Source organism: Gobio gobio (assembly GCF_949357685.1).
Source record: "Gobio gobio genome assembly, chromosome: 7".
In the NCBI taxonomy this organism is placed as follows: Eukaryota; Metazoa; Chordata; class Actinopteri; order Cypriniformes; family Gobionidae; genus Gobio; species Gobio gobio.
In genome coordinates, this window is record NC_137103.1 from 9,293,914 (window position 1) to 9,310,082 (window position 16,169).

General features: G+C 38.8%; 1 protein-coding gene across 1 annotated transcript in view; it reads right to left on the bottom strand.

Moving 5' to 3' along the window:
• Nucleotides 1-4,756: 4,756 nt before the first annotated feature.
• agps (alkylglycerone phosphate synthase) overlaps nucleotides 4,757-16,169 on the bottom strand; it is a 70,743-nt gene continuing 59,330 nt past the window's right edge. The window contains 3 exon segments of the mRNA XM_079822452.1: nucleotides 4,757-6,493; nucleotides 14,996-15,053; nucleotides 15,494-15,593. Of these exon segments, the coding sequence (XP_079678578.1) occupies nucleotides 6,372-6,493; nucleotides 14,996-15,053; nucleotides 15,494-15,593 (280 nt within the window). The 3' untranslated portion in view covers nucleotides 4,757-6,371.

Below are 16,169 nucleotides of genomic sequence, written 5' to 3' on the forward strand. Positions count from 1 at the left end.
GGAGGCCCCGCCTCGCAACTTACATGACTTAAAGGATCTGCTGCTAACATCTTGGTGCCAGATACCACAGAACACCTTCAGAGGTCTAGAGGAGTCCATGCCTCGACGGGTCAGGGCTGTTTTGGCAGCAAAAGGGGACCAACACAATATTAGGAAGTCAATGTTTCACCCCGAAATTCTAGTTTAAATTCTAAATCACATTCAGCGAATCATTTCGTTGGGTCATTAAGCAAAGTGAGGCCATAACTCACAGCCTGAAGTAACTCTTTAAATGTGAATAGAATAAAACAAAAACTTAAATTTAAACTAACTAAAGGACCATTTACCAATTAAATAATATCTGACAATGCCTCATTTTTTGTAGTCATACTGTACTCAGCAATACTGACATTATTCTTAAATGGTAACAAAAATTGAGTGGAATGACATATTTAATAACATTTCGATAAATTTTGTGTCCTCAATATTTTTACTGCCACTATATTCACAATACATTGTCCTTGTGTACCTTTTTGTTTAAACTACTGACTATATATTAAAAAAGGAGTATGTGTGAAACATTAAGCACATATTTATAGTAACTACATCTCTGTAATTTCAGAAATAAAGTTATTTTGCATGGTAAGAGGAAAAATGAGTCACCTTGGATTCATTCGTTCAGTCCCAAATGAGAGATGGAGTCGCGTGTGTGTGTGTGTGTGTGTGTGTGTGTGTGTGTGTGTGGATGCCTACTAGCATACATTTCAGCACTTAACCAGTGAGTTTGGAGCAACCAGGAAGAGGACGTGTGTTTTACAGGCAAGTAGAAAAGACCAGTGTTGGGGAAAGTTACTTTGAAAAGTAATGCATTACAATATTGCGTTACTCCCTTAAAAAGTAACTAATTGAGTTACTTAGTTACTTTTTAAGAAAAGTAATGCGTTACGTTACTTTTGCGTTACTTTTTCTCACCTGGGCTGGGCTTGTTTTTGTTTATAACTAAAAAGTTCTATTTTTGTGCAACGGTTAAGACCTCTTCATACCAAAATGTAAATAATAAGCCTCAGGCTGAGGTAAAAATGCAGATTCACACATGAACAGTAGAGGGCGCAGCTCTGGATAATGGGAGAATAGGATGCAGGAGAAAAAAGTTTTACCAATAAAAACCAAAAATCTAGTAATTTTCATCATCAAAGGTCATCAGCAAGACATTGGTAAATTAAATATAAAGGTAGATTAAATGCATAAAAATAGTTGTTTTATTTAACATTTAATTATTGGAGGTTTGCATTGTATTCTGATTTTGCATTTGACTGATTTTAATCATTTTGAGGAGAACAGAATCTTTATTGTGCAAGTGAGATAAATAAATGCTCACATTTAGTCTAGAACTACAATAACCATCATGTTCACACACACACACACACACACACACACACACACACACACACACGCCTCTGCACTTATTCTTCTCAACATGGGGGCAGGAGAGCTGTCAGTCAAATTAATGTGAAAAAGTAACTCAGATATTTTGTTGTAAATTTGAAAAGTAATGCGTTACTTTACTAGTTACTAGGAAAAAGTAATATTATTACGTAACTCAAGTTACTTGTAATGCGATACCCCCGACACTGGAAAAGACAGACAATTCAACATTTGCAATAATGACAGAAGACATAAGATCTAAAATGTTCTGACATGTTAATTTATTGCACAAACAGCTTTGACAAAATGTACTCTGATATTAAACACATGACCAGGAAATCTGAGGGAAAGACGAGGGAACTTTCATAACATTCAGAATAAAATCTGTAAATACGGTTGTTGATAAGCGAAACACGAGACGTTTGATGATGAAACCATTCAGGAATCAATCCGAGGGGCAGAGAAACCTCCTCTCGATCCTTCATTTTGCGTTTCAGCAACACAATAGTTCAGAAGCAGATGGATAACACTAAAGCTCCTCCGACACGTATGAACGGAGCGAGTGTCATGTGGGAAGCCGGCGAGGAGGCTCTGCCGAACATCACAGCCCTGTTTGACAGGACGTCTGCGAATAAAGACCCTGCCAGGCTGTTTGACTGCTTGTTTAGGCTTCAATGTTTTACAGAAGTGCCACCGGGGTAAAGCGAGCCGCCTAAGCCCTGTTAAACGGGGCACACACACATTAATCAGCAGAGTTTAGTGTCTGCACAGCGCTGACAGTCGCCTACAGGAAGAGCTCACTCAAAAACACAAATTCATCATCAGGTCCAAACATTCACGCGTTCCGGCTGGCTTTCTTCGGTGAAACACAACAAGCCAAAGAAAGTTCACGCTGCTTTTCTTCAGTGTACCGACAGTGAGTTAAAAACGGAAAAGTCACACTAAAGTATCAGACTTGCACATTTTCAGAGGGATGACGTCAGAACCCAGGAAGAGATTTTCCTATGGGCTTTTATAATGGGCCTTTTCACTTTATGAGTGAAATAAGGTCTGTGGGAAACAGAACTTAAAGAGATAGTTGAGATAGAATGAAAATCCTGTCATTAATTCCTCACCCCTTATGCCGTTTCACACCCGTAAGACATCTTCAGAACACAAATGAAGATATTTCTGATGAAATCTGAGAGATCTCTGACCATAGACAGCAATTTAACACTTTCAAGGCCCAGAAAGGTAGTAAAGACATCATTAAAATAGTCATGTGACTCCAATGGTTCAACTTTAAAGGATTAGTTCACTTTTAAATAAACTTTTGCTGATAATTTACTCACCCCCCATGTCATCCAAGATGTCCATGTCTTTCTTTCTGCAGTCGAAAAGAAATTATGGTTTTGGATGAAAACAGTCCAGGGGTTTCCTCCATATAATGGACTTCAATGGGCTCCAAACGGTTCAAGGTCCAAATGACAGTTTCAGTGCAGCTTCAAAGGGCTTTAAACGACACCAGATGATGAATAAGTGTTTTATCTAGCGAAACCATCAGTTTCTGCGAGAAACCCAGCAGTATTTATGCTACTATTTTACCTCTTATCAGACGAACGTGATCATCTCTGAGCTCAGCCATAACTTCCGGCAAGTAAGGTCAAATTAGATCGTGGTCATAGATATATCGATAGTAGATTCCTCATTCTATTGATCCGTGCAGTCGCTACTAAGGCATCTACATGTACATCTATGACCATGCTCGTATTTGACCTCACTTGCCGGAAGTTATGGCGGAGCTCAGAGATCACGCTCGTCTGATAAAGGGTAAAATAATAGCATAAATACTGCTGGGTTTCTCACAGAAACTGATGGTTTGGCTAGATAAGACACTTATTCATCGTCTGGTGTCGTTTAAAGCCCTTTGAAGCTGCACTGAAACTGTCATTTGGACCTTGAACCGTTTGGAGCCCATTGAAGTCCATTATATGGAGAACAACCCTGGACTGTTTTCATCCAAAACCTTCTTTTCTTTTCGACTGCAGAAAGAAAGACATGGACATCTTGGATGACATGGGGGCGAGTCAATTATCAGCAAAAGTTTATTTAAAAGTGAACTAATCATTTAATGTTATGAAGCGATGTGTATGCTTTTTGTACGCGGTTCACGTAGTAAACCGGATCAGAACGCTGGCTCACCATTGGCCACTGATTGGCCGGTTCCTGCGTCGTGGTGCTCATGTGAACAGCGTCAGCCAATGGTGAGCCGGCGTTCTGATGTAGAACCCGGAAGCCTTGCACTGTATTTACTACATCAACAGTGTAAGAATCTGACACAGATGAGAAGAGATTGTTGAATAAAGTCAGTATATCAGTTTATTCTTGCGCTTAAAAAGTATTCTTATCGCTTCGTAACATTAAGGTTGAACCACTGGAGTCACATGACTATTTTAACGATGACTTTACTGCCTTTCGGGGCCTTGAAAGTGTTAAATAGCTGTCTATGGAGGGAGAGCACTCGGATTTCATCAGAAATATGTTCATTTGTGTTCTGAAGATGAGCGGTCTTACGGGTTTGGAATGACATGAGGGGGAGGAATTAATGAGAGGATTTACATTTTTGTGTGAACTATCCCTTTAAACGGCACACACTCACACCCCAAACTGCCTTAAACATGCATTTTCTTAAAAAAAAACAACTTTGCGTTTTCGATATGGGTGTGTGTCATTAATGCTGTAGAGCAAAACGCCAGTAAGTGTCATAAAGTTATCGTAAAGTATCACAAAATATAATTTCCCACAGACCTTATTTCACTCATAAATTGAACTGGTAAAATCTCGAGGAAAGCCGGAGTGGATTTAGACGTCATCCCTCTAATGCAAACTATAATCCGATATCAATGATGGCAAACGGCAGTGTTTGTGTCTCATAACTGATCATGACGCAGCAATTTTAATGTACATAAATGAGATTTCAGAGCTTTGGCGATCGGGGAATGTTTTTAGCTACAATGTCGATTTCAGTATGTGCGTCAAACAAAGCTGACTAATTCCTTTTGAACTCTTCCTGGCTGAATGTTTCCATGGTCAAGAGCAGCGTGAACATTCTTCCAAACATCTCTCTTTGTGTTCCACAGATGAAACGCGAGTAAATAATGACAGGGTTTTCAGTGAAAAGAAAGCATCTCATACAAATCAAACCCAAGTGTAACGGACTCGACGTATAACACACTGGGAAAATCACCAACAGATGAGCGGAGGAGGAGTTTCCTCAAAGTTGAATGCGTACAAATCAAACGACGTAACAGTCACATGTAATGTTTTAGATCCCAGTTCAGATCATCTCTGGCGTTCTTTTTTTTTTTTTTTTGCATATGTTGTGTTAAAAAAAATACAATTTATCGTGATGGACCTTCTGAACATACTCTCCAAACCGTGTTTATATACAGGATGTACAGATGTGTGTGTGTGTGGCAGAAGAAGAGATGCTGACAGTCTTTGGCAGAAACACAAGGAGAGATCAGATGATCAGATCAGGCAGACACACACCACATCTCTGCTCAGGACACACACTTACAGGCTCAGCGCACAAACCGCACCTCTTTAAAGGGTCAATCTCACAAAAACACACACTCCCTCGCTCCAGAATCAAGAGAAAAACGACAGCTTACAATAAGGTCGTGTAGATTAGATAATGAATAACACTGAAAAACATGAACAAAATAAGCCTTTGTGCAATTGAATTAATAGTAAAATTCCATCAAATTAAATTGAATAATCCATATGCATTTTAATTGAATAATTAATTAAGGATTGTTCAATTATATTAATATTTTGTTATATAATCATCATTATATGCTATCATTTTAATCATTTATTGCTAATATTTTATAATTTAATGCTAATTATAAAAAATACATTGTAATGATTAAATTTTAATCAATTGAATAATCCATATGCATTTTAATTGAATAATAAAGTAAGGATTGTTCAATTATATTAATATAATTGTTATATAATCATCATTATATGCTATTATTTTAATAATTTATTGCTAATATTTTATAATTTAATGCTAATTATAAAACTATATTATAATGATTACATTTATAATGAGTGTACTATTAATCAATTGAATAATCCATATGCATTTTAATTGAATAATTAATTAAGGATTGTTCAATTATTAAAAATGTATTAAACTATTAATTAAAAAAGGCTTATTTTTTTGAGTGTACTATTGATCGTTGTTACCTCGCATTAATTCATAAAGCATTACTGATGTTATAATTCATGTAAAAAATGTGTATGTGGAAATGAACATGAACTAAGAATAATAAATTCTGTGTTGATTATTATTAATAACGTCAACTAATGCATGAACTAATAATTGTGAATAAAACCTTATTATAAAGTGTTACAAATAAAACGATTTAAAAAAGGCAACATTAGAACAATTCCCATTTCCATTCCACAAATAATAATAATAAATATTTCTCATTTCCTCATCTCCATTTGGTAGGATTTTTGCATATTTTTCAAAGCCAAAAACGTTGATTCTTTTGATTTTGGAGTGAAATACAAATGGGACATTTCTCAATTTAGCCCTCAAAAAAACGATTGAGCTGACCAATAGAAAAGGCAGAAGTAGAGTGAGGAAGAGGGGATAATAAAACACTCAGAAAGAGGAGTGTAAGACAGACGGACGGACAGAAGGCACACTGCTTCAAAAAGCAGAATAATGTATGAGACACGACAGCAGTGCCAGACCTTACAGTATCAAAAGTCACCTGATCAGGAGGACGCTTGAGCCCTCGCAGGAGACGAGGTCAAAGGTTAAAGGTGACAAGAGGATGGTGTTAATGAGAAACAGAGGAGTGGTTTATCGGGTTACTGTGCGCACACACACACACACACACGCCGAGAATATGCGGTCTGAATCAAATATGACTAGAAGATAGTAGAAAAGGTTAGGTGTTGCTGAATTACAACAGGTTTCTGTTGCCGAAAATGTTCTGAGGGTCCACAAACTCCTTCACCGACTGGAGCATGCCGAGCCCCACGCCGGACACGCTCTCTTTCATCCATTCCTTCCGGAGCTTTCCCACTGCGAGAGAGAGAGAGAGAGAGAGAGAGAGAGAGGGTGAGCAGGCAGACAGCAGGACGTGAGCGGCTCTCTGTGCGCGCTGGATGATGGATGTTGTGCGGTGGGCGGCACTGCTGAAACGCTGAGATGTTTTGCATGATGTGATTTATGGAGAGCAGCAGACTATCAAACTCATTATGCAGCCGGAGCTCCCAGCGGCTCGGCTCTGATCTCGCTCATGCTCAAACTCCACGCCGCACGCCGCCAACAAACAGACATCAATATCAGAGGAATTATCACACAACTTCAGCACAAAATATCACATTAGCATTTGGAAATTGACTCTAACAACCTATCAAAACTACTTGTATGTGCTAGTCAGAAAATATGACAGTGAAGTTAACGATTAAAAGGAAAATCGTGGATGGTTGCCAGAGTGTTTTTAATATGTTGCTATGTGGTTGTTAGGGTGTTTTGTGCGGTTGCTAGGTTGCTGCTTACTGGCCCAAAAAAACCAACGACCGATCACTGATATTAAAGCCTTTAAGCTGAAGATTAAATTCACGCTGAGGTCGATAAATGGCTGATATTAATATTCTATACAATTTTCTTATAGAAATAGAAAAAATTAAACACTTAAAACACTTTGAATTTAGGCATCACAATATTATATTGTACAGTGTGAAAAATGGATTTTCGTTTAGCAATTTGCCAAGATAACTTTGAGAAGTGTTATTTAATTGTTTCATCAAGATTATTAAATGATTACTATTAAAACGTTATTACATCATTATTGTTGTTTTTAAAGATGAATTAAGTTAAAGAATTAAGAAAATGTAATATAAACACAACAATAGGGGAACTAACAGTGTTATTAAATTATTTTTTAAAATATTATTATATTGATTATTATTATTAATCCATAAATTATTATTGTTGTTATACTGTAAATATTTCTTAGATGTACATACACACATGTATGTGTGTATTAAAATATACATAGTAATTATACTCCGTACACACACACACACACACACACACGCACACGCACACGCACACGCGCACACACACACACACACACACACACACACACACACACACATTATGTAAACACAAACTTTTATTTTGGATGCAATTAATAGTGTAATAGATTAATAATAATAATAATTGTAGTTATATATATATATTATTGTTATATAATCATCATTATATGCTATTATTAAATCATTATTTACTGCAAATATTTTAATCTTTTATTGTTATTTTTTAAATCACCATTTATTGCTATTATTTTAATAATTTATTGGTAATATTTTAATAATTTATTGTTAGTATTTTATCATTTAAAGCTAATATTTTAATAATTATTTATTGCTATATTATAAATCATTATATGCTATTATTTATTAATATATGATATAATATATGATATATGATGATTTGATTTAAAATATATCATGTATATCCTATCAAATTGATAAGATATGATTGAGATTATATGATTTGATATGATATGAGATATGATTTAGGTGATATGAAAGATATGATTGAGATTATATGATATGAGATATGATAGATGAGATATGATTGAGATGATTTGATATGAGATATGATTGAGATATGATTGAGATATGATAGATGAGATATGATTGAGATGATATGAGATGATTTGATAGATATTATATGATTGAGATGATACAAGATATGATAGAGATGAGATATGATAGAGATGATATGAGATATTATTGAGATGATACAAGATATGATTGAGATGATACAAGATATGATATATATGATATGAGATGATTGAGATGATACAAGATATGATAGAGATGATACGAGATATGATTGAGATGATACAAGATATGATTGAGATGATACAAGATATGATTGAGATGATACAAGATATGATTGATGATATGAGATATGATTGAGATGATACGAGATATGACAGAGATGATATGAGATATGATTGAGATGATATGAGATATGATTGAGATGATATTTGATATGATACAAGATATGATTGATGATATGAGATATGACTGAGATGATATGAGATATGATTGAGATGATGATATATGATTGAGATGATATGAGATGATTGAGATATGAGATGATTGAGATGATACGAAAGATGAGAGATGATATGAGATATGATTGAGATGATACGAGATAGGATTGAGATGATATTTAATATGATACAAGATATGATTGATGATATGAGATATGACTGAGATGATATGAGATATGATTGAGATGATGATATATGATTGAGATGATATGAGATGATTGAGATATGAGATGATTGAGATGATACGAAAGATGAGAGATGATATGAGATATGATTGAGATGATACGAGATAGGATTGAGATGATATTTAATATGATACAAGATATGATTGATGATATGAGATATGACTGAGATGATATGAGATATGATTGAGATGATAAGAGATGATATGAGATGATACGAGATATGATAGAGATGATATGAGATATGATTGAGATGATATTTGATATGATACAAGATATGATTGATGATATGAGATATGACTGAGATGATATGATAGATATGATATGATTGAGATGATATGATACAAGATATGATTGATGATATGAGATATGACTGAGATGATATGATAGATATGATATGATAGATATGATATGATACAAGATATGATTGAGATATGAGATATGGTTGATTGGAATGAGATATGATTGATTGATATGATATATATGACATGATATTATATGATGTTTGATATGTGATATGCTGGTCCCTAGATATAATTCAGACATTCACATTTCTATAAATTGTAATATCATTAAAATAATCAGATTTTATAATAGAATAGAATGGAATAGACTTCTAGAACAGAATATAGTTATGATTCTTTCCCATTTCATTAAAACACTGGCATGTCCTTTATGAGTGTTGTGTTAGTATAACAGCACACAGCACATTTGTCAGAGCAGCGGTTTAGAGAAGCGCGGTGTCCCGTCTCCCTCTCTCACACACTTACTATGATTGATAAGCGAGCAGACGGCATTTCGTCATAATGCGTTACTGTTTGAGAAGGGGGCGGGGCTTAGGGCAAGGCCAGCTCGCTATTGGCAACAGCCCAAGCTGAGATTCTCTCATACATATGCAAATAGGTCTTGTGGCGACAGAGCCAGTCATCTCGCATGGAAGAACAGACGGCCGGCCCACCTGAGGCGCAGCCAGCCAATCAGGAGCGGCGCACATCAGCCCCTCCTCAAACCCCCAGCGGTGTGTGTGCGTCTCTGCTGGGCGACAGACAGAAACAGAAGGAGGCATGACTGCATCATTGCCTCCATCACGGAGATAATTTACACATCTATCATCTCGCCATCAGCCCATATTCCTGCTCTCTCTTTCCATCACTATCCTGTCACTATTCATCTCTCATAACCACTTTCACACAGCTGAGACATGCAAAAACTAGAGCCAGGGACAAAAGCATAGGTATGTGTGTCCAACAGGGGACGAGTGTGTTTGAGGCTGATGCACTCATTTCCCCTATAACCCCTGCTCTTCACCTGCACAAACACACACACACACACACACGCACACACACGCTGTTTCCTGGGGCGTGCGTTCACACACGCTGCGCTCTGACACTCTGGGATCAGCTCAGAAGACGTGTTTGAGCATGTCTGCATGGTGCCAAACAAACAGACCTGAAAAACAAAACTCCTACTGCGAAACAACAAGCAACCTTCGAATCCGGGTCACGGCACCAAAAAAAGCTTTGTACTTTGTAGCGGTCACAGTAGTCCAAACACATCTCTAATACTATAGATGTTGGACAGCTGAGGTGATCGTTGTTCTGGAGAACATTGGAACGTTTCTATTCATTTTAGTGAATCAGTTCGTTTGGACATGAGCAACCTGATTCATTTGAGTCATTATTTTTTTAAATGTTCTCAGAAGCCCTTCTTTTTTTGAATACATACTCACAGCTATTCTCTATTTAGTGATGATTCATTTGAGTTAGTTTGTTCTGTTTGCTAGGTTGCTAGGTTACGTTTGGACGGTTCATTCCAGTGAAAACACAAATGATTCACTGATTCATTTGAGTCATTATTTTTTCAAATGTTCTCAGAAGCCCTTCTTTTTTTGAATACATACTCTCAGCTATTCTCTATTTAGTGAAATAAATGTTCAGTTACTTCTATCAGCTAGGGTTGCTCCTTTGGACAGTTAATTTCAATGAACAGCTGAAACGAGGTTTGCTAGGTTTGTTTGGACGGTTCATTCCAGTGAAAACACAAATGATTCACTGATTCATTTGAGTCATTATTTTTCAAAATGTTCTCAGAAGCCCTCCTTTTTTTTAATAGATACTCACAGCTTTTCTCTATTTAGTTAAATAAATGTTTAGTTAGTTCTGTTTCTAGGTTCGTTTGGACAGTTCATTCCAAAAGAAATACAAATGATTCACTGATTCATTAGAGTTATTTTCAAAATGTTCTCAGAAGCCCTTCTTTTCTTTCTTTTTTAATAGATACTCACAGATATTCTCAATTTAGTGACATAAATGTTCAGTTAGTTCTGTTGGCTAGATTTGTTTGGACAATTCACTAAAATGAACCACTTAAACACAATTGATTCACTGATTCAGACAAAAAAAACCCCCACAAATTATTAATTTGAGTCATTACTTTCGAAATATTTTTGGAAGCTCTTCTTTTTGTATGAATGAAATAAATGTTCAGCTAGCTCTATCAGCTAGAGGTGCTAGGTTGCTTTGGACCGATTCAATGAACTGCTGAAACACAAATGATTCACTGATTCATTCTCTTTTTTGTAGTGAAATACATTTTTAGTTAGTTCTGTTTGCTAGGTATAACAAACCTATAGTATCAAACTAATTTATTTACGTTGTGTCCGTGTTGTTTTGTCAATGTTTTCAAGATGTCACCGACCTCAAATGATTGACAAATGCTTTGCGAATCAGTTTGGCCAAATGACTCAAACGGAGGCATTATTAGTTCTGGTTATTTCCTGCTGTTTGTACGATCTCTCTTTAACCCTTTATCTCTAGCACAGCAGCACATCTATTTTCACGCGCTCTTTCAAAGTTCAAAGGGCATATTTCTGTTGGTTTAGTTTGCTTTAGATGCATGCACACATGGTCAATGTGCAACAAAGGATCTGTGTGCGTTTGTGTTTAAAGCGCGTGGAGGTCTGGCAAACGTGTGTATTCACAGCTCTGACCCGCGGTAAACACAGGTTAGTAAACTGTGCGTTTCTCTCCTGCGCCCTCCCACCTCGCGCGCCCAGACTACATCTGTTTTTCCAGATACACACACACACACTTCATTTGTCATGCTGTGATTGTGTGTAGACAAAAGGGCCTGTCGGCAGCAGATAGTACCGCAGCACTGCTATTAATCACAATTACAGAGAACCCCCCCACCACACACACACACACACACACACCATCAGCATGGCTTTCCTTCTTTTAGATAGCGGTGATGAAAGTGTATAAACATCAGCATGTCCTCTCATTTTAAAGGTATAGTTCATCCAAAAATTAAAAATCACCAGCATGTCATCTCAAATGGACTTAATTCTCTCTCTTCTGTGAAATATTAAAGATATTATTTTGCATCTGACTGATTCAGTTCTCAATGATCCGGTCGCAGCATTAACCGGTCACAGGAGGACAGATTATCTGCTAATAACATCTTATTTCATTTAATTTAGGGATGCGCGATATATCGGCCACCATATCGGTATCGGCCGATAGAAGTTCATTTTTACTGCTATCTTTATCGGCCCGATATTTTTGGCTGATATTTTGATTTATCTGTCAATTTAGCAGTTAGTGGCTTTCATATATAAAGGGTTCTCGGTTATCGGTATTGGCCAAAATGTTAATAGCGGTGCATCGGTGCATTGCGTCTTTTGTATTCCACAGAAAAAGAAAGAAGTCATTCATGTTTGGAATGAATGACAACGGTCAGGAAACGTTTTTGAGCGAACTATTCCTCTAACAGTCCATATAGGACTCAAACTGTGGGCTACAGATCTGTGTGTGTGTGAGAGAGAGAGTGTGTGTATGTGTGTGTGAGTTTGTGTGTGCGTGAGAGAGAGAGTGCATACGTGTGCGTGAGTGAGTGAGTGTGTGCATGTGTGTGTGAGAGAGAGGGGGTGTATGTGCATGTGAGTTTGTGTGCGCGTGAGAGTGCATGCGTGTGTGTGTGTGTGTGTGTGTGTGTGTGAGAGAGTGCATGCATGTATGTGTGAGAGAGTGTATGTGTGTGAGAGAGTGCATGCATGTATGTGTGAGAGTGTATGTGTGTGTGAGAGAGAGGGGGTGTATGTACATGTGAGTTTGTGTGCGCGTGAGAGTGCATGCGTGTGTGTGTGCGTGTGTGTGAGAGAGTGCATGCATGTATGTGTGAGAGAGTGTATGTGTGTGAGAGAGTGCATGCATGTATGTGTGAGAGTGTATGTGTGTGTGAGAGAGTGGGTATATGTGCGTGCGAGTTTGTGTGTGCGTGAGAGAGTGCATGCATGTGTGTGTGAGAGTGTGAAAGAGAGAGTGCATGTGTGTTAGAGAGTGTGTGTGTGCATGTGAGTGTGTGAGAGAGAGTGCATGTGTGTTAGAGAGTGTATGTGTGCATGTGAGTGTGTGAGAGAGAGTGCATGTGTGTTAGAGTGTGAATAAGCATGTGAGTGTGTGTGTGTGTGTGTGTGTGCGTGAGTTTGTGTGTGCGTGAGAGAGTGCATGCGTGTGTGTGCGTGAGATAGTGCATGCGTGTGTGTGCGTGAGAGAGTGCATGCGTGTGTGTGAGAGAGAGAGTGCATGCGTGTGTGTGTGAGAGAGAAAGTGCATGCGTGTGTGTGAGAGAGAGAATGCATGCGTGTGTGTGTGTGAGAGAGAGAGTGCATGCGTGTGTGTGAGAGAGAGAGAGTGCATGCCTGTGTGTGTGTGAGAGAGTGCATGCGTGTGTGTGTGTGTGAGAGAGAGAGTGCATGCGTGTGTGTGAGAGAGTGCATGCGTGTGTGTGAGAGAGTGCATGCGTGTGTGTGAGAGAGTGCATGCGTGTGTGTGAGAGAGAGAGTGCATGCGTGTGTGTGCGAGAGAGTGCATGCGTGTGTGCGTGAGAGAGTGCATGCGTGTGTGTGCATGAGAGTGCATGCGTGTGTGTGCATGAGAGTGCATGCGTGTGTGTGAGAGAGAGAGAGTGCATGCGTGTGTGTGAGAGAGAGAGTGTGAGAGAGTGGGTGTATGTGTGAGAGAGAGTGCATGCGTGTGTGTGCATGTGAGTGTGTGAGAGAGTGGGTGTATGTGTGTGAGAGAGTGCATGCGTGTGTGTGTGTGTGCATGTGAGTGTGTGAGAGAGTGGGTGTATGTGTGTGAGAGAGTGCATGCGTGTGTGTGTGTGTGTGTGTGTGTGCATGTGAGTGTGTGAGAGAGTGGGTGTATGTGTGTGAGAGAGAGTGCATGCGTGTGTGTGTGTGTGCATGTGAGTGTGTGAGAGAGTGGGTGTATGTGTGTGAGAGAGAGTGCATGTGTGTGTGTGTGTGTGTGCATGTGAGTGTGTGAGAGAGTGGGTGTATGCGTGTGAGAGAGAGTGCATGTGTGTGTGTGTGTGTGTGCATGTGAGTGTGTGAGAGAGTGGGTGTATGTGTGTGAGACAGTGCATGCGTGTGTGTGTGTGTGCATGTGAGTGTGTGAGAGAGTGGGTGTATGTGTGTGAGAGAGTGCATGCGTGTGTGTGTGTGTGTGCATGTGAGTGTGTGAGAGAGTGGGTGTATGTGTGTGAGAGAGTGCATGCGTGTGTGTGTGTGCATATGAGTGTGTGAGAGAGTGGGTGTATGTGTGTGAGAGAGTGCATGCGTGTGTGTGTGTGTGCGCATGTGAGTGTGTGAGAGAGTGGGTGTATGTGTGTGAGAGAGAGTGCATGCGTGTGTGTGCATGTGAGTGTGTGAGAGAGTGGGTGTATGTGTGTGAGAGAGAGTGCATGCGCGCGCATGTGAGTGGGTGAGTGCGTGTGGGTGAGAGCGTATGTGTGTGAGTGTTTGTGTGTGCATGTGTGTGTATGTATGTATGTATGTATAAGAGTGTGTCTGTGTGCATGTGTGTGTGTGTGTGTGTGTGTGTGTGTGAGAGAGTGCATGTGTGAGTGTTTGTGCGTGTGTGTGTGGTTGTGAGTGAGTGAGTGAGTGTGTGTGTGTGTGTGTGTGTGTGTGTGTGTGTGTGTGTGTGTGTGTGTGTGTGTGTGTGTGTGTGTGTGTGTGAGAGAGAGAGTGTGTGTGATTAATGAGTCTGGTGATGTTTAGCTAGCAGCAGGCGGGCGGTAATGTAGATAAGTCATGTGTTTCAGACCCAATAAACCAGGACAAACCACTGACCCCAACGCTACAATTGTGGAGTCTAGAGGCCGAGTGTGTGTGTGTGTGTGTTTTGTTCAGTAGAGCTCAGAGTGACAGGATAGATTCATTTATTTCAGAAGATTCACATGCTGTGTGGTGAAATTCACCTCCATGATGGTGAGACAGACTTCCTCCATTGGCAAGGATCTCCTCCCGGGCCGCATGCTGCACAACACAAGCAACAAGACACGTTAGTTACACTTACTGAAGACTGAAAGAGAACGACTTTCAAATGATTCACTGATTCACACAAATAAACAAACACAAATGATTCAGTGATTCGAGTCATAACTCAAGATTTATTTCACTACAAAAGTAAGGGCTTCATAAATATTGGGTTAGATGTATCAGTTAGGGTGGCTAGGTTCCTTTGGACAGTTCATATTAATGAACCGCTTAAAAATAAAAGATTCACTGATTCATTTGAGTCTTTCCTTTCAAAATGCTTATAGAAGTTGATGTTTTTAGTAGTGAAATGAAGGTTTAGTTAGATCAGCTAAGGTTGCAAGGTTCATTTGGACAGTTCACTTTCACAGGTGAATATTGAGAAATGTGCTATGGTTTAAAGATTGATGGCTAATCTTTACCGTTCTTGCGGTGCTTACCTCCACTTTTTCATAGACGTGAACCGGATCACTCAGACCCCGGTAATTAAAGGCAAAATAGAAATACACACAGGCACCCGCATCATACGTCTGTGTAACTCTGGACAGAGAAAAACAAAGACAAAAAAATTTTAAGTTATGATGCTTTCAAGTCCTTCCAGGGAAGATGTCCGTCATTTTATTTCATCATTTCCGAGAGCGCGAGGAGTGTTTGATGTTTCTATAATCAGTTATGTTAATACTCTTCCTGCTAAAGCAGATTAACGGCTCTTTTATGACTCTAGAAAGGCACAAAAACAAAGTGAGACACTGACATGCTTTCTTTCCAGGGCCTGCCTTTGTGACCCTTGACTTTGAGACAAAGTAAGTTTAAGTTTATCTGGTTTTGCAGAGGTTAAATGGCCACATCAATCATGTCACACGCAGCAGGAAAGCAAAGGACAGGAAATGAATGGCCAAGGAAAGCTCTTCAGCCCCAAACTCCCTCTCTTTCTGTGTGTGTGACGGGAAAGGTGAGATCAGAGCGAACACAGAGTTCACTAATCAATATATCAAACCACACCTGTAGATTTTACATTTACTGAAGAAAATGTGAGCAGTGCTGGGTTATACAATAGTTGCCTCCACCATGCTAGGGTCTTGTGGGTAATATTTTTAGCGTGTTGCTCTTTATTAC